This window comes from Bos javanicus, chromosome 11 (genome assembly GCF_032452875.1).
Source record: "Bos javanicus breed banteng chromosome 11, ARS-OSU_banteng_1.0, whole genome shotgun sequence".
Classification (NCBI taxonomy): domain Eukaryota; kingdom Metazoa; phylum Chordata; class Mammalia; order Artiodactyla; family Bovidae; genus Bos; species Bos javanicus.
In genome coordinates, this window is record NC_083878.1 from 93,763,635 (window position 1) to 93,784,083 (window position 20,449).

At 38.1% G+C, this 20,449-nt stretch overlaps 1 protein-coding gene and 1 non-coding gene across 6 annotated transcripts in view; both read right to left on the reverse strand.

Annotated features, from left to right (window-relative positions):
- The window catches only part of RC3H2 (ring finger and CCCH-type domains 2), a 59,806-nt gene that overhangs the window by 17,300 nt on the left and 22,057 nt on the right, over positions 1-20,449 (reverse strand). For all 5 annotated transcript variants that reach the window (XM_061433449.1, XM_061433448.1, XM_061433450.1 and 2 more), the window contains exons 6-10: positions 14,919-15,119; positions 14,327-14,459; positions 14,095-14,213; positions 12,731-12,843; positions 3,674-3,982 (exon numbers count right to left, since the gene is read on the reverse strand). In XM_061433449.1, coding sequence (XP_061289433.1) covers positions 3,674-3,982; positions 12,731-12,843; positions 14,095-14,213; positions 14,327-14,459; positions 14,919-15,119 — 875 coding nt within the window. The remainder of the gene's footprint in view (positions 1-3,673; positions 3,983-12,730; positions 12,844-14,094; positions 14,214-14,326; positions 14,460-14,918; positions 15,120-20,449) is intronic.
- On the reverse strand, positions 14,538-14,648 carry LOC133257892 (small nucleolar RNA SNORD90). Its single transcript, XR_009739750.1, has one exon. It is a non-coding gene; the product is annotated as a small nucleolar RNA SNORD90 (small nucleolar RNA).

A 20,449-nucleotide genomic window follows, 5' to 3' on the forward strand; every position in this document is an offset into this window, starting at 1 on the left:
CTCAGTGGTGTCTGACTCTTTGCGACCCCATGAATCGCAGCACGCCAGGCCTCCCTGTTCAACACCAACTCCCAGAGTTCACTGAGACTCACGTCCATCAAGTCAGTGATGCCATCCAGCCATCTCATCCTCTGTCGTCCCTTTCCCTCCTGCCCCCAATCCCTCCCAGTATCAGAGTCTTTTCCAAGGAGTCAACTCTTCGCATGAGGTGGCCAAAGTACTGGAGTTTCAGCTTCAGCATCATTCCCTCCAAAGAAATCCCAGGGCTGATCTCCTTCAGAATAGACTGGTTGGATCTCCTTGCAGTCCAAGGGACTCTCAAGACTCTTCTCCAACACCACAGTTCAAAAGCATCAATTCTTCGGCACTCAGCCCTCTTCACAGTCCAACTTTCACATCCATACATGACCACAGGAAAAACCATAGCCTTGACTAGACGAACCTTTGTTGGCAAAGTAATGTCTCTGCTTTTGAACATGCTATCTAGGTTGGTCATAACTTTCCTTCCAAGGAGTAAGCGTCTTTTAATTTCATGGCTGCAGTCACCATCTGCAGTGATTTTGGAGCCCCCCAAAATAAAGTCTGACACTGTTTCCACTGTTTCTCCATCTATTTCCCATGAAGTGATGGGACCGGATGCCATGATCTTCATTTTCTGAATGTTGAGCTTTAAGCCAACTTTTTCACTCTCCACTTTCGCTTTCATCAAGAGGCTCTTTAGTTCCTCTTTACTTTCTGCCATAAGGGTGGTGGCATCTGCATATCTGAGGTTATTGATATTTCTCCCGGCAATCTTGATTCCAGCTTGTGTTTCTTCCAGTCCTGCGTTTCTCATGATGTACTCTGCATAGAAGTTAAATAAGCAGGGTGACAATACACAGCCTTGACATACTCCTTTTTCTATTTGGAACCAGTCTGTTGTTCCATGTCCAGTTCTAACTGTTGCTTCCTGACCTGCATACAAATTTCTCAAGAGGCAGGTCAGGTGGTCTGGTATTCCCATCTCTTTCAGAATTTTCCAGTTTACTGTGATCCACACAGTCAAAGGCTTTGGCATAGTCAATAAAGCAGAAATAGATGCTTTTCTGGAACTCTCTTGCTTTTCCATGATCCAGCGGATGTTGGCAATTTGATCTCTGGTTCCTCTGCCTTTTCTAAAACCAGCTTGAACATCTGGAAGTTCACAGTTCACATATTGCTGAAGCCGGCTTGGAGAATTTTGAGCATTACTTTACTAGCGTGCGAGATGAGTGTAATTGTGCGGTAGTTTGAGCATTCTTTGGCATTGCCTTTCTTTGGGATTGGAATGAAAACTGACCTTTTCCAGTCCTGCGGCCACTGCTGAGTTTTCAAAATTTGCTGGCATATTGAGTGCAGCACTTTCACAGCATCATCTTTCAGGATTTGGAATAGCTCAACTGGAATTCCATCACCTCCACTAGCTTTGTTCCTAGTAATGCTTTCTAAGGCCCACTTGACTTCACACTCCAGGATGTCTGGCTCTAGGTCAGTGATCACACCATCGTGATTATCTGCGTCATGAAGATCTTTTTTGTACAGTTCTTCTGTGTATTCTTGCCATCTCTTCTTAATATCTTCTGCTTCTGTTAGGTCCATACCATTTCTGTCCTTTATCGAGCCCATCTTTGCATGAAATGTTCCTTTGGTATCTCTAATTTTCTTGACGAGATCTCTAGTCTTTCCCATTCTGTTGTTTTCCTCTATTTCTTTGCATTGATTACTGAAGAAGACTTTCTCATCTCTTCTTGCTATTCTTTGGAACTCTGCATTCACATGTTTATATTTTTCCTTTTCTCCTTTGCTTTTCGCTTCTCTTCTTTTCACAGCTATTTGTAAGGCCTCCCCAGACAGCCATTTTGCTTTTTGCATTTCTTTTCCATGGGGATGGTCTTGATCCCTGTCTCCTGTACAATGTCACGAACCTCATTCCATAGTTCATCAGGCACTCTATCTATCAGATCTAGGCCCTTAAATCTATTTCTTACTTCCACTGTATAATCATAAGGGATTTGATTTAGGTCATACCGGAATGGTCTAGTGGTTTTCCCTACTTTCTTCAATTTCAGTCTGAATTTGGCAATAAGGAGTTCATGGTCTCAGCCACAGTCAGCTCCTGGTCTTGTTTTTGCTGACTGTATAGAGCTTCTCCATCTTTGGCTGCAAAGAATAGAATCAATCTGATTTCGGTGTTGACCATCTGGTGATGTCCATGTATAGAGTCTTCTCTTGTGTTGTGGGAAGAGGGTGTTTGTTATGACCAGTGCATTTTCTTGGCAAAACTCTTTTAGTGTTTGCCCTGCTTCATTGCGTATTCCAAGGCCAAATTTGCCTGTTACTTCAGGTGTTTCTTGACTTCCTACTTTTGCATTCCAGTCCCCTATAATGAAAAAGACATCTTTTTTGGGTGTTAGTTCTAAAAGGTCTTGTAGGTCTTCATAGAACCGTTCAACTTCAGCTTCTTCAGTGTTACTGGTTGGGGCATAGACTTGGATTATTGTGATATTGAATGGTTTGCCTTGGAAACAAACAGAGATCATTCTGTCGTTTTTGAGATTGCATCCAAGTACTGCATTTCCGACTCTTTTGTTGACCATGATGGCTACTCCATTTCTTCTGAGGGATTCCTGCCCGCAGTAGGTAGATATAATGTTATACTTATAATATAAGTAGATATAAAATTTCCCTATCACATGCTAACTGCACAAATAAACAATACAAATGTCTACCTATCCATTTATTATTTGAAATCACTAGTGATTTACTGTGTGCCTAGCATAATGCTTTTTCCCTATATGGCATACAATAGATACTGACAGACTATGGGCAACATAATCTGAGTATGTTTTACCTCAGACTTTAAGACACTAAAAGAATACAAAAGCCTGAGACATTAGAGGTGAAATTAACTTTTCAGATAATGTGGAAGTTTTAAAACTTTTTTCTTAAAGTACCAAAGCTTTTCTACCAAAAGTAAGTCTTATGCTGAAATCCCAAACAATAGTAATAGATGCAGATATTTAGTGAGTGCTATGTGGCAGGCACTGATCAAAGCATACTGCAGTATTAAGTCATTCAGTTCTCACAATCAACATACCAGGTAGGTAGTATCATTATATCAATTTTATGGATGAGTAAACTAAGGAAGACAGATCAAGTAACTGGCCTAAGATCATACAGCTAGAGAAGGGTGAGCCAAAATGAACCCACAGAATTTGGCTTCAAAGATTTCTCTCTTAACAACTACCCACCATTACAGAGCACAAAGTGGAGCTGTTCTAATCAAAACAGGGGCTGGAGGCTCAAGCATCTCACCTGCTTACGTTTCTACTTAGTTCCTTTCTGGCACCTCTATGGACTCATTCCTAAAGTTCAAGGAAATAAGGTGTGAAAAACTCAATTCTGGTTCAACTTCTTCAGCTTACAGTTGAAGAAAACACCCATAGTTGAAGTGAATTTCCAAGGTCAGAGGGCTATTCAATTGCAGAGCCAGGACTAGAATTCAAATTTTTTTGGTATTTAGTGCTATCTCTACTACATGAAATAATCTGCATAAAAATTCTGATTACCTGCTTTCCCTCGGGATAAATAAAAATACTCAGGCAATTATAAACAGACTAAATTACTTATGTAAACATTTTTACCTACTACTTACTTTTCAGTTACAGACTCTACAGAAGGCCCAGCAGCATTCTGACCATTGGTGCCAACCTTCCCCACTTTCTTCACAGTCTCCAGAGCTCTTAATGTACTGTCAGTACTACGTGGAATTAGCTGGGAAACACTGTTTTCTGCATTTGAAATTCCATTTGTACTTGGAACAATTTTCCCCGTTGTTTCAGTACTTCCTATGACAGAAATGACATTTCCGGCTGTGGTTGTGACAGTGTTGTTTACACCAACTTTATTTAGAAGAGGAAACGTTCTTACAGTTGCATTGATCTTTTTGTTCCTTAATCGATACCTGTTTCAAAAACAATAAACATATCAGTAAATATTTCACTAACTCTTACCCTAAGTTAAAAAAAGGGGGGATGGGCGGGGAGGTGGGCAATGGGAAAAAAATTTCAAGGAAGGAATAGCTTTGAAAAAACCTTTATTCAGCTAAATATCAAATACTATCAAACTCAATTATAATAGCTGGCACATTAGAATGTATCTCTCATATACATATGTATACACACAACACTTATAATATTTAGGCACACAATTAATATAGCAAAAAAAGTACACATGTATTCAAAAAGCATTCTGAGGGAGTAGGAAGAGATCTTTCTGAAAAACTCTGTATACCTGGAATACAAAGTACACTATGTAAAAAATGAAAGGAACCAGTATCAAATTTAGTTGGGAATGTAGATGAAAAGGTATGCAAGATATGAAAGAATTCTCTATTGTTACCAAGTTGTTAAAGCATCAGATAATTTTAAAGAGATTAAAAAATCCAAAACTCATTCTTAAACTCCAAGATACATAAATTTAGTATTATATTTTTCAGATTAGTTTATGACTAAAGTATAAAGTATTTGGGTTAAAGATTTTTCTGATTTTAAGATCTTTCTTTAAAAAAGCTTTCCTGATACTAAATTTGGGGCTGATATAACACTCTAATACATAAAGCAATTTGATCCTGGATTCAATTTAAGAAAATTTATATCCATTTGTACAACGAAAATTTCATTATAGTCTTAGTGAATGTTCCTGCCAATACTTTAACATGGTAAACAACAATGTTACATGAATAGAAAGATGACTATACACATATGGGGTAATTACATATAACTAAATTAATCTGATACCAATGTTATACATAACCAAACATATGGTAATTAAATATAAACAGTGTTGGTGATGAGCAATACCTTCACAATAGTTTCCCTTTTAGTCTTTCAGTACCTATAAACAGCTTCATTATTCAATCCTTCTCCCCCTCTCTCCCATACACACATGCTGACAGAAAAAGCAAAGCTCAGTAAAGACAAGTATTCCCAGACCAGACTGGCTAAAGGTGGAGTGACAAAATACAAAGTTAAAAAAAAAGCAATAGGTTATGGCCAGTTTACACATATCACCTTACAGATCTGGGGAACCAATGATTACTTCTTGAAGAAGGAGGGTTAACAGGCAGACCTATATTTTAAAAAGGCAATTTGGTGGCATGGAGGGGCCTGTGCTTTCCTTAACATACTGTTCTGAAACCTGCTCTGCATTCTTCACCTCAAAGGTTCCTGCACAAAATGCCCAGCTGCTCCTTGTTTTCCTTTCTCAAAGGATAAAGCTCAGATATCCTTAACATTGCTCTTGCAGGTGAAAAATAAAGTTTTAATTGTGGGTCTCCTAAAAGAAAGAAGTGATAAGAAGTAAAATCTTAACAAAAGAAAGTAAAGTAAAAGATAAACAAATAACCTAACTCTACACCTAAAGCAACTAGAAAAGGAAGAAATGAAGAACCCCGGGATTAGTAGAAGGAAAGAAATCTTAAAAATTAGAGCAGAAATAAATGCGAAAGAAACAAAAGAGACCATAGCAAAAATCAACAAAACCAAAAGCTGGTTCTTTGAAAGGATAAATAAAATTGACAAACCATTAGCCAGACTCATCAAGAAACAAAGGGAGAAAAATCAAATCAATAAAATTAGAAATGAAAATGGAGAGATCACAACAGACAACACAGAAACACAAAGGATCATAAGAGACTACTATCAACAATTATATGCCAATAAAATGGACAACGTGGAAGAAATGGACAAATTCTTAGAAAAGTACAACTTTCCAAAACTCGACCAGGAAGAAATAGAAAATCTTAACAGACCCATCACAAGCACGGAAATTGAAACTGTAATCAAAAATCTTCCAGCAAACAAAAGCCCAGGTCCAGACGGCTTCACAGCTGAATTCTACCAAAAATTTAGAGAAGAGCTAACACCTATCCTGCTCAAACTCTTCCAGAAAATTGCAGAGGAAGGTAAACTTCCAGACTCATTCTATGAGGCCACCATCACCCTAATACCAAAACCTGACAAAGATCCCACAAAAAAAGAAAACTACAGGCCAATATCACTGATGAACATAGATGCAAAAATCCTTAACAAAATTCTAGCAATCAGAATCCAACAACACATTAAAAAGATTATACACCATGACCAAGTGGGCTGTATCCCAGGGATGCAAGGATTCTTCAATATCCGCAAATCAATCAATGTAATACACCACATTAACAAACTGAAAAATAAAAACCATATGATTATCTCAATAGATGCAGAGAAAGCCTTTGACAAAATTCAACACCCATTTATGATAAAAACTCTCCAGAAAGCAGGAATAGAAGGAACATACCTCAACATAATAAAAGCTATATATGACAAACCCACAGCAAACATTATCCTCAATGGTGAAAAATTGAAAGCATTTCCTCTAGCGTCAGGAACAAGACAAGGGTGCCCACTTTCACCATTACTGTTCAACATAGTTTTGGAAGTTTTGGCCACAGCAATCAGAGCAGAAAAAGAAATAAAAGGAATCCAAATTGGAAAAGAAGACGTGAAACTCTCACTATTTGCAGATGACATGATCCTCTACATAGAAAACCCTAAAGACTCCACCAGAAAATTACTAGAACTAATCAATGACTATAGTAAAGTTGCAGAATATAAAATCAACACACAGAAATCCCTTGCATTCCTATACACTAATAATGAGAAAACAGAAAGAGAAATTAAGGAAACAATTCCATTCACCATTGCAACGGAAAGAATAAAATACTTAGGAATATATCTACCTAAAGAAACTAAAGACCTATATATAGACAACTATAAAACACTGGTGAAAGAAATCAAAGAGGACACTAATAGATGGAGGAATATACCATGTTCATGGATTGGAAGAATCAATATAGTGAAAATGAGTATACTACCCAAAGCAATTTATAGATTCAATGCAATCCCTATAAAGCTACCAACGGTATTCTTCACAGAGCTAAAACAAATAATTTCACAATTTGTATGGAAATACAAAAAACCTCGAATAGCCAAAGCGATCCTGAGAAAGAAGAATGGAACTGGAGGAATCAACCTACCTGACTTCAGGCTCTACTACAAAGCCACAGTTATCAAGACAGTATGGTACTGGCACTAAGACAGAAATATAGATCAATGGAACAAAATAGAAAGCCCAGAGATAAATCCACGCACATATGGACACCTTATCTTTGACAAAGGAGGCAAGAATATACAATGGATTAAAGACAATCTCTTTAACAAGTGGTGCTGGGAAAACTGGTCAACCACTTGTAAAAGAATGAAACTAAACACTTTCTAACACCATACACAAAAATAAACTCAAAATGGATTAAAGATCTAAACGTAAGGCCAGAAACTATAAAACTCCTAGAGGAGAACATAAGCAAAACACTCTCCGACATACATCACAGCAGGATCCTCTATGATCCACCTCCCAGAATATTGGAAATAAAAGCAAAAATAAACAAATGGGACCTAATTAAAATTAAAAGCTTCTGCACATCAAAGGAAACTATTAGCAAGGTGAAAAGACAGCCTTCAGAATGGGAGAAAATAATAGCAAATGAAGCAACTGACAAACAACTAATCTCAAAAATATACAAGTAACTCCTACAGCTCAACTCCAGAAAAATAAATGACCCAATCAAAAAATGGGCCAAAGAACTAAATAGACATTTCTCCAAAGAAGACATACAGATGGCTAACAAACACATGAAAAGATGCTCAACATCACTCATTATCAGAGAAATGCAAATCAAAACCACTATGAGGTACCATTTCACACCAGTCAGAATGGCTGCGATCCAAAAGTCTACAAATAATAAATGCTGGAGAGGGTGTGGAGAAAAGGGAACCCTCTTACACTGTTGGTGGGAATGCAAACTAGTACAGCCACTATGGAGAACAGTGTGGAGATTCCTTAAAAAACTGGAAATAGAACTGCCTTATGATCCAGCAATCCCACTGCTGGGCATACACACTGAGGAAACCAGAAGGGAAAGAGACACGTGTACCCCAGTGTTCATCACAGCACTGTTTATAATAGCCAGGACATGGAAGCAACCTAGATGTCCATCAGCAGACGAATGGATAAGAAAGCTATGGTACATATACACAATGGAGTATTACTCAGCCATTAAAAAGAATACATTTGAATCAGTTCTAATGAGGTGGATGAAACTGGAGCCTATTATACAGAGTGAAGTAAGCCAGAAGGAAAAACACCAATACAGTATACTAACGCATATATATGGAATTTAGAAAGATGGTAACAATAACCCTGTGTACGAGACAGCAAAAGAGACAGTGATGTATAGAACAGTCTTATGGACTCTGAGGGAGAGGGAAAGGGTGGGAAGATTTGGGAGAATAGCATTGAAACATGTAAAATATCATGTATGAAACGAGATGCCAGTCCAGGTTCGATGCACGATACTGGATGCTTGGGGCTAGGGCACTGGGACGACCCAGAGGGATGGTATGGGGAGGGAGGAGGGAGGAGGGTTCAGGATGGGGAACACATGTATACCTGTGGTGGATTCATTTTGATATTTGGCAAAACTAATACAATTATGTAAAAGTTTAAAAATAAAATAAAATTAAAAAAAAAAAGATAAACAGGGATGAATACTGGACTTCTAACATCCAGGCAGCTAACGACTTAGACTTGGAATCTGGACCTCACAGATGAAAAAGTTAACTACTTTCTATTCTTTTAAAGTCATCAAGGAGCCCCCACAAGCATTTGTTCCCTGCCTTACCAAGTTTAGAATCCATTATCCACCATTAATTCCTACCTTAAACTCTCTTGGCCCAATTACCTTGTTGAACTCACCTGGTAAAGCCCCAATCCAATCTGTTACTTATTCTCTTATTCTGTGCCTGCTCAAGTAGGTGACTGTTGCTAGAGAAAAATCATGCAGTCATGCTGAGTAGATTCATTTCAAAATTATGATCACTTAAAATGGCCAAGCAATACATTAATATACTTCTCTACTAAATTAACTTTCATATGTCTAACATCCTCTTCCCTTTCACTCTCCATAGCCCCATTATAGCTGATGATACTGCCTCCCACTTAACACAGAAAAGATGACACCAGAGGAGCGTTACTTAACTTTCCACCACTAATTCCAGCAACCCTCCTGCTTCTGTAACTACACATTCCACATAAAATAAGGGATGAAGCACTACTGTTCTGAACTCAGGTCAATCTTTCCACTCACACCCCAGGCCCAAGCCCATCTGCCTTCTCCAAGACTTTACTCCTTTAATCATCTTTTCTTCTCCAGTGCATCAACGTTTCATTCAGGTGTCTGATTAAATGTCATAGTCTCTGGGATCCCTTTCCAGACAATCTCATCTAAAATACCTCCCCTTTTCAGTCATTCTCTTTCTCCTTACTTTGTTACTTTTCTTCACAGGACCAATCAATACCAGGTATTATGTTTTCTATTTATTCACTTTACGTTGATCTTCTCTACTACAGTGTAAGCCCCGTGAGAGAAAGGATTTTGCCTTTTATATTCATCTGTCTTTAGCACAGTGCCTGGTGCACACTAGGTGTTCTATAAATATTTGGTATACGAATGTGGAGTAAGCCTTAAACTTCACATGGCCAAGAGAGCTACTGATTTTCTACCCCCAAGCATTTCCTATCTCAGTAAAAGACATCACTTAGTATACAAAGGCCCCAAACCTTGGAGTCATCCTTGCTTCTCCTCTTTTCTTTATACCTCACATTCGATCCATTAGTCAAATCAGGTCTACTTCTAAAATATATCCCAAGTCTGGCTATTTGTCATCATCTCAATTACTATAATCCTAGGACCAAGCGACTAATCTCATGCCTGAACCACTGCAGCAGTCCACCATGTAGTTACCAGAGTAACATTTTTAAGACAAAATTATGATCCCATTGTTCTATTTGAATAAACCACTAAAATGGCTTCCAAAATAAAAGGCAAACTCTTTGCCAGTGTCCACCAAGCCAGTATGATCTACTCTTGCCTAGCCTCTCCAACATTATCTTTCTCCATTCTTCTCATTCTCCATCCTCCCAACACACTGGTCATCCTTCTGGTTCCTGAACTTGTTTCCACCTCAGACTTTATAGCATTTTATCAGTAGCTGAAATTATCTGTTTACAAGTTTAATGTTCCTCTTTCACCACTAGAAGTACCTCAAATAAGTACCTAGCACTTAACAACCATTTTTAAATATATTTGTTGAGATGGATGACCTCAGGCTTTTGTCACTCTCCAGAATGCAGTAATCCTTGGGAAAAGGATTCTGATACCCTATACTCTAAAATATATTCATACAAATATTAAGAGAGATCTGGGGCATTTGGTTAGAGATATGTACAACAGAGAAAGCAGGCCAGAGTAAAAAAATTAAGTTAAACATTTGCATTCGAATTCCTCCTGATACATTATGTGAGTTAAGAAAAAGGATCCATCCTCAAAAAGTCTGAGTTGGGTAGCAACATGCATTTTTTTTAACCAACGGGATGATGACATCTTCCACTTCCTCAATCCTTTGTATTATCCTGTTTCTCCTTCTTTTTATTTAAGAGCAACAGAGTATGAAACTGGTTGGAAATATAAACTGTAGATTATCTACTCTTTCAACATAAATATACTGAGTTTACATGTCAGATACTTGTTAGGTTCAGAAAATATAAAGATGAATAACCCATAAATAAATGAAGTCCAGTGAAAATACACACAGTAAGTAAATAACTGCAACACAGTAAGCAAACTGGTAGTTATAAAGTTACCAGGTATAGGGTACTACAGAAGCACAGTGAAGGTAGCAACTAACACTGGCTGGAAGTCACAGAGGTTTTCAGGTGGAAGATGCTATCTGAGTACAATCAGGACTGGCAGCTCTCCAAACAGAGAAAAGGAGAATATAGGATATAAAGTGAACACATGTACAAAGGAAAGAAGAACGAGAGAAAGTGTATAGTAGTAAACTGGATATACCTTAAAAAAGTAACACAAAAGGTGGAATAAGGCTGGAAAGCAAGACTGGGCCCAGAACCAGCAATAATATACTGAGAACCAATTAAGAATTTAAAGCAGAAGATGGACAAGATTATACACTTACTTGCAAAATAAAATCTTGGTTGAGACACAGGGAGATGCATGTAAAAAGCTACATAGCGCAAAATGGACAAACTGGGTAAACATACACATGTAAAACATTAAACACTGCACCTGGCACAAAATCTGACCAATTAATTTGGCTCATTTTTACTACTACTATTATAAGTTCAGGCAAGAAATAATAAAGTTCTAAAGTAGGACTGGAGATAAAGAATAGGAAGCCAATTTGAAGATATAAGATGGAAAATGGATTTTCAGGTGGGCACCAGTTGTGAGTATAATGGCAATGAAATCACACAATTTCTTCTCCAACTTTTTTAAGTTTAAGGGCTTCCCAAAGGAGGTCTCCTAAATGGGAAGCACTGCGAGATGAAGTAAAAAAGGTAGGCCAGGGGACTTCCCTGGCTGTCCAGTGGTTAAAACTCTGTGCTTCCAATGTAGTTGGCACAGGTTTGAACCCTGGTTGGAGAACTAAAATTCTACATACAGCGTGGTGTGGGGCTAGCCACCCCCCAAAAAAGTAGGCATGAAGTAGATGACACAGAGACTTGCAGGCCACAGAGTAGACTTTATATCTTTATCAACAGGGATTCCTAAGCTTCTCATTATCTGCAATGAGCCTTAAATGCAAAGTTCCCCCTATTTTGTTGGGAATAATGGGGTTGAGGGTAGACAACCACAGCTATACGATAACTAATTAGGAGGCAACTATGAATCAAGAAAAGGGGATGCCAGGTTAGACTACAACGACAGAAAGAACAAGAGTCAAGAAATATACAGGAAGCCGAACTGACAGACTTGACTAAGACAAGCAAGTGAAAGCTGACAAAAATTATTCCAACAGCATGGAATATATAACTGACTGGACAGGGTACACCTGGGGAGAGCAGGCAGACGGTGTATACAAGAGAAGACATCAATATATGAGGAGAAAATTAGCTCAAACTGGATTTAAAGTATCTAAAAACAAAAGAGAGATGTCCATTAACAGTTGATATGCAGGTGAGATATTCAGTAGAAAGGCTAGAATCAATTTTTGGTGAAATCTCAATGATGAATGTTTTGGTTAAAAAACAGAACAACCAAAACTTTGACAACATTTATTACAGTTTATCTCCATTTACTTTTATGTCTGGGATAAGTGGACATAGAAAAAGGGATTACCTATAGGACAAGAGAGAGGGAAAAGAATGTTAAAAAGACCAAAAGCCCATAAAAAGAAAATGTATCTGCTTTACCATTTTACCTGAGACTCAGCTGTTACCTTCAATAGAACCTGAGTAAATAAGGCTCTAAGCATAAGAATATTTTCATTCTGCACAGGTGCTTAGCAGAAACATGAATTCTAGCTCTACAATGGTCTAAAATTAGATTCCTGAATAAGGTTTTAAATCACTTGTTAACTATGCTGCCAGAAGCAACAAGGTATGGTTTCAAAAGTAAAGGTTATTTTTCAATCTAAAGAATTCCATGATGTGGACTTAACTGCATCTTTGAAACTCATCACAAACTTTGACTCTATATGACTCTTTCATGATGACCAAAATTAAATCCAAATAAAATAGAGTTCTCTTAACTTACTTTTCAAGCTCTTCCTGAGAATGGGCAAAAGTACAATTTGTTCCTCGTGGACACCCTCCTTGCTGTCGCAAATCTCGACACATGCTGGTCTTGTATTTGCTGTTTGGCTGAGGCTACAAAAAGAAAATCAGTATGTGGATAAATGAAGATTTCAGTTCTCACTCACTCCTTGTGACATCAGAGTTCTATGAGGACACCTTTAATTCCTTTTCACATTAGACAACTCTTGTCCTGACGTAACTACCACTGCCCGGTTTCCTGTTATGAGTTACATGGCGTAATCATGAGTTGACATTTTAGATACTCCTTCTGAGGATCATCAGGAACTAGTTCAAATGCTGCATTACTTATCTGTCAACAAAATGTCCACAAAAATAAAAGATTTTTTCATCAAAATTCATTGATGTCTCAAAATTATGATATCAAATCAAGCAAACAATGTCAAAAAGCATTTAAAAAGCTGTAAGCTTTGTCTACTTAAACGTTCTCAGGAAAAGGAAGAATACAACTTACTCTAGAAGTTAAAATTTAAGAAACACTAATTTTACTTGTCAACTTCAGAGTATAACTTTCTTCCAAGGGTTGGTGCTAAGTTTATACAAATAATGAGGCAAAATATAAAAACATCATGACTGCTATAATTTGCATCAAACTCTAAGACATCATTATTTCTGTGACCTTAAGATGAAACATTCATCTTTTAGCTAATTTTTGAACATTATAATGTCTTCTAATAGAATAAGGACAGAAGAGTGGAAAGATCACTTTGGAGTAGACTTGATCCCAGTTCTGTCACTTACTGCCACCGTGATCTTAGATATGTTATTTAACCTCTTTCAACTTCAACTTGGAGACAGCAACTGCCTTGCAGGTGGCTGGGAGGATTAGAAATAATCTATGTAAAATATTGAGACTGGCTCATAATAACTTTAATAAATGGATGTTATTATTAGAATAAATGGTTTTACCTTAAATAACTCCTTCAAAAGTACATTGAAAATACTTTATTTCCACACATTTACAAATATGAACTCACTGGAATGGCAACAAATGAGAAAAAAGTGACAATTTCCCCAAATTAAGAAAAAAATCAGGCAAAATATTTGGATGGAATCAGATCTACAGCCAGTCAAAAAAACTTGCAGTGAACTCATATTCAAGACACTCCCCAAACTATTGCTGTACTATGAATCAGGTACACTATCAGGTACACTAAAACTCAGGTTTCTCTCAAAAGAACAGAGAATAAAAACTTATGTGACAGGGCTGTCAAATAAGGAGTCCATTAACCAAACAGCCTGTTAAGATGTTCAGCATGCTTCATTAGAAATAAGAGCAGTCAGAAGAGAAATAACTTTACTTACCTGAGGTGTCTCGTGGCCTTTTCTACTATAATTTTGTATGAAGTCTACTAGGCCATGAACCACTGTTTTAACAGCTACCATTGCATTTTCTAGCTGCTCCCAAGTTGGTGAAACAGCATCTAAAATAGTCCGCCAAGCGGATGAGATGAGGAAAAAAAATTCATTAGCGGTAAATCTCTTGTGTATAGGAAATCATTTTTTAAAAAGCATAAGCAATTATATTCTCACATACCTGGATTAGGGTCTATATTTGCAAGAAGCTCTAAGTGAGGCCTCAATCTATTTAAGTTAGCTGGGTCACCTGTTCGTTGCAAAACAATTGTCAATTCCTGAACACTCTTTGCAAAGGATTCGGGAGACTGCAGCTAACACAAAAGAGAAAATGAAAAGGTTTTTACAACACATCTATATTCAAATGCTTTTATTCAATCAACATACTGAATAAGTTTTCAAGTGTCTTCAGATTCCATAGTAGGAGTATCAATGATGAATTAAATTTTCACCTCAGAATCTGCCCTATGAAATTCATCATTAGACACTTAGAAAACTTATTTATTAGCTATGTGGTGTCAGAATCTAGATAAATGACAGACTTGGTAAGCTAGGCTGTTTTTATGTCAATACCCGTATTTGCTTCCCTATCGCCTCCTTTAGTTTATTTTGAAAATTAGAAAATAATAAAAAAGAGAGAAATGATATCTATGAGATATTTACATGTAAAAACAGGAATCTCCCAACTGGTTTTCTCTTTAGTTCCTTCAGAAGATTCAAATATTCATCAAGATTAACAACGATACAAAATTAGCATCTCTAGTTTCACAAACCTTATCAATGATAGACTGCATGTGTGATTTATGCGCCAAGTCACCATACAGAAGTGAGGACCATTGCTCAGGTGAAATACGGAGTCCTGCTTCCATAGCAATATGAACAATTTGGGCATCATGTTCTCTGCGTAAAGCCTCATAACTGCGGAATTCCTCCTTTAGCTGCATCAGGGAAGAGTCTTCATCCCTTTTGGTAACCTAAAAATAGAAAGGAGAAAAAAAAAAAAAACCATCAGATTTGCTTTGCTCTCACCACTCCCCCAACCAACTTTTTCTTTATTTTAAAAGGGGGAGGTACCTATAGCCTATCAGATACAACATGAAGAAGGTACAAAAAAATAATCTACTTACTAAAAATTCTAAGAAGACACTCTAGGACTTTCACAGTCGGAGAGAAGTCAGGACCTGTCTTCAAAGCTCAAAGGACAGGCTGACTCTTCTGTGAGGGGCTAATGTAACTGGTGATATTAAATTGAGGCCAATCCTCATTTTGGAGACGGAAATGGCAACCGCCTCCAGTATTCTTGCCTGGAAAATCCCAGGGACAGAGGAGCCTGGTGGGCTGCCGTCTATGGGGTCGCACAGAGTCGGACACAACTGAAGTGACTTAGCAGTAGCAGCAATCCTCATTTACCTCCCCCAAAATACTAGGTCCTTAAGAACTACACTGAATCTACTCTGCCTGTACTCTAGAAATGGAATAACAAAACCCAAATAACAGCACATCTGTTTACAATATGGTTTACTGGGAATTTTAAGCCCACTGATGAGACCTACTGCTTAGGAAAAAAATTCCTTTCCAAATATTACTGCTCATTGACAATGCACCTGGTAACCCAAGAGTTCTGATGGAAATGTATGAAAAGAGTAATGTTTTCGTGCCTGATAACACAACTTCCACTCTGTAGCCCATGGATCAAGGAGTAATTCTGACTTTCATGCCTTATTATTTAGAAGATACATTTCGTAAGGCTATCACGGCCATAGATAGTAATTCCTTTGATGGATCAGGGCAATGTAGACTGAAAACCTGTTGGCATTCTAGATGCCACTAAGAACATTTGTGATTCATGGGCATAGGTTAAAATATCAACATTAACAGGAACTTAGAAGATTTCAGCTCTCATGGATGACTCTGAAGGACTTATGACTTTAGTGGAGGAAGTAACTGCAGACATGGTAGAAAAAGCAAAAGAACAAGAACTGAAGTGGATCCTAAATATGTGACTGAATTATTGCAATCTCACAATAAAACCTTAATGGAGTTGCTTAAAGATAAGCAAAGAAAGTTGTTTCTTGAGATAGAATCTATTCCTGGTGAAGATGCTGTGAAGACTGTTGAGATGATAATAAAGGATTTAGAAAAGTACATAAGTTTAGTTGATAAAGCAGCAGCGAGGTTTGAGAGAATCCACTTCAATTCTGAAAGAGGTTCTGCTGTGGGTAAACTGGATGCCACAGAGAAATTATCTGCGAAAGGAAGACTCAATTCATGGGGCAAGCTGTGCTGCTGTTTTAAGAAATTGCAACAGGCACTCCAACCTTCAGCAAGTACCGCCCTGGTCAGTCAGTCATCAACAATGATGTAAGACCCTCCACCAACAAAAAGACTAAAGCTTGCTGAAGGCCCAGATGACAGTAAGCATTTTTAGCAATATTTTTTAATTAAAGTATGTACATTTTTTTTCCAATTTCAATTTTTTTCCAATTTCCAGTTTTCATTCCAATCCCAAAGAAAGGCAATGCCAAAGAATGCTCAAACTACCACACAATTGCACTCATCTCACATGCTAGTAATGCTCAAATTTCTCCAAGCCAGGCTTCCGCAATATGTGAACCGTGAACTTCCTGATGTTCAAGCTGGTTTTAGAAAAGGCAGAGGAACCAGAGATCAAATTGCCAACATCTGCTGGATCATGGAAAAAGCAAGAGAATTCCAGAAAAACATCTATTTCTGCTTTACTGACTATGCCAAAGCCTTTGACTGTGTGGATCACAATAAACTGTGGAAAATTCTGAAAGAGATGGGAATACCAGACCACTTGACCTGCCTCTTGAGAAATTTGTATGCAGGTCAAGAAGCAACAGTTTGAACTGGACATGGAACAACAGACTGGTTCCAAATAGGAAAAGGAGTACATCAAGGCTGTATATTGTCACCCTGCTTATTTAACTTCTATGCAGAGTACATCATGAGAAACGCTGGGCTGGAAGAAGCACAAGCTGGAATCAAGATTGCCAGGAGAAATATCAATAACCTCAGATATGCAGATGCCACCACCCTTATGGCAGAAAGTGAAGAGGAACTCAAAAGCCTCTTGATGAAGGTGAAAGTGGAGAGTGAAAAAGTTGGATTAAAGCTCAACATTCAGAAAACAAAGATCATGGCATCCGGTCCCATCACTTCATGGGAAATAGATGGGGAAACAGGGGAAACAGTGTCAGACTTTATTTTTGGGGGCTCCCAAATCACTGCAGATGGTGATTGCAGCCATGAAATTAAAAGACACTTACTCCTTGGAAGGAAAGTTATGACCAACCTAGATAGCATATTCAAAAGCAGAGACATTACTTTGCCAACAAAGGTCCGTCTAGTCAAGGCTATGGTTTTTCCTGTGGTCATGTATGGATGTGAGAGTTGGACTGTGAAGAAGGCTGAGCGCCGAAGAATTGATGCTTTTGAACTGTTATTCTGGAGAAGACTCTTGAGAGTCCCTTGGACTGCAAGGAGATCCAACCAGTCCATTCTGAAGGAGATCAGCCCTGGGATTTCTTTGGAAGGAATGATGCTAAAGCTGAAACTCCAGTACTTTGGCCACCTCATTCGAAGAGTTGACTCATTGGGAAAGACTCTGATGCTGGGAGGGATTGGGGGCAGGAGGAGAAGGGGACAACAGAGGATGAGATGGCTGGATGGCATCACTGACTCGATGGACGTTGAGTCTGGGTGAACTCCGGGAGTTGGTGATGGACAGGGAGGCCTGGCGTGCTGGGATTCATGGGGTCGCAAAGAGTCGGACACGACTGAGTGACTGAACTGAAACGAACTGAACTGAGCACTACGGTTGATGATTAAGAAATTGAGAAATTTCCTGCCACCACAATAAAGATTATTAGGGTATTTTTCGGAGAAGGCAATGGCACCCCACTCCAGTACTCTTGCCTGGAAAACCCCATGGATGGAGGAGCCTGGTAGGCTGCAGTCCATGGGGTCGCTACGAGTCGGACACGACTGAGCGACTTCTCTTTCACTTTTCACTTTCAAAATGGCAACCCACTCCAGTGTTCTTGCCTGGAGAATCCCAGGGACGGGGGAGCCTGGTGGCTGCCGTCTATGGGGTCACACAGAGTCGGACACGACTGAAGTGAGTTAGCGTAGCATAGGGTATTTTTACAGCTTTAATCTATACTTAAGTGACAAAAAACAAATTCAAAGGTAGAGTTTTACATGTCTTACTGAAACTAATTATCTAAAAGTATGTAGCTAGTTAATTTTCACAATAAAAAATACACTTATTCCTGAACCATAAAATCTACTAATGGCCATGTGAAATCTGATACTTGGTTAGAATTCAGACAACCTAGGCCTAATACAGGCTCTGAAACTTAGACTGAGCACATTGTTCAAACTCTTCAAATTGATGATTTCCTCATCAGTAAAATGGAAATATCCCCAGACCACCTCACTGGTTGTTTCAATTGCTACCGGTGGCACAGGAGACAACAGTAATATGACCTCTAGAACATAAAGACTGGGAAATCAATCTGAGAGTTAACTTAATAGTATCAATTCACAATTCTCTTTGAGAATATATACATTATAGAAAAGTATGGGACCCAAAATTCTAATCAACATGATCTTACATTTAATTTAAGAAAGAGCAGAGTATAACTTCGAAATCTCAAAATAATATACTTAAAGAAACAAAAGGAAGAATTATTAATCTAAAACATACAAAAAAGAAACCTAAAAAACCAGAAGGTGGTAACACTCATCCAACCACAAGGGTACAGGGTGCTCTTGGGTAGTATGAACATCTATCCATCTGAACTGTAAAGATGTATGTATTATAGGTGGCTTGCAAAGCCTGGCCTAGTCAAGTTCTAATAACAGGTATCAGAATCACCCATGAAGTTTTTTTTTTTTTTTTTCTCACCCATGAAGTTTTGAAAATTACAATTTCAAGTAATCAGAATCCCTGGCTTCGAAGACCACATAATTAAAAAGTATGTATGAATGTTCAAGTTGCACTCATGTATTTTTGTTATCAGATAAAATATCCAGGGATGGGACCAGGAATGTATGTACACTCTGCAAAATCCCATAGGCGATTCTGATGTGTATCTTCATTTTGGAACCACTGCATTAAACACTGGAATCATCAACTCCCTTTGCTCTGACTTCATGCTAAGCAAGCAAAGGTTTGATAATCTTCTACTGGAAAATACCTACAACATGAGAATTAAAGTCATTTAAGAGCTGAACTTCTAATTACAAATTAATAAAATTGATAACATGTAGTATGTGACCTCGTTTGTGATTCTGCTCCTGAGGAATGCCCAAAATTCAGGTCTCTAAGTCTAGAGTCAAGGAAAATATCTTGACTCACTCACAGTAGTTTACTAGAGTAAATGTCCCCGGAGAGAGGTCTTTCAGCAACTGTCAGCATGATACCCTTTTATTCACCAAAACACTGCTTTTAACATTTTAAACTATAGGGCAGTAGTATAGGATGAAATGAGAGCATGATACTGAAATCTCTTTCTAAACTTAGTGTTATTCAAATGTCAGGTTATTAGGAGCAGTTGTAGATGTATGACAATTATGAACCACAAATCTGTATGATACTGTTGAGGAAAAGAACAACATTAAATCTGTAAGGCACAGTGTAAGAACCTAGGTGGTCACTTCAGGATGATAAATGAGCTCGGTCATCTGGACGCTTAGCCAAAAGCATTGTTTGAAGAACCAGAGATTGGTTTCAGTTGTTTCCCTAAGGACACAATCAAGCACTGTAACTAGCAGGCAGAGAGTGTCCAACTCTCATTTGTGAAGATAACTCATTTGAACATATTTTCATCAACAATTAACCTGTTACCTCATACTAAGCAGTGCACACACAAAAAAAACCCTCTTTCTGCTTATATCGTTATCACTCTTGAGCTATAAAATCAGCAAAATAGCTTAAATAAGCCTTGGTTTCAAATCCAGAAGTTTTACTTTTATAGAAGCCAATGGGCCTTTCTATTCCAAGACGTGGTCCCTTTGCTCAAGACCTCACCAGCAACTTACATTCCTGTATCATGCAAAAACTTTAAGGATTCAGCCTTCTTTCCATGTCTCTCAGTACCTGTCATCACCCATAAGCCTATCTGACAAGGAAACTACATTTTGAAATAGCTTAGGGTTCATCCCTACCCTCTTTGACAAAAACCTTATTATCTAAATGCACAGTGGGCAATCCTCAACTTTTACTCTCCTGTTGTCCCCAGGACAACATACGGGCTACCTTCAGTTTAAAGGCTTT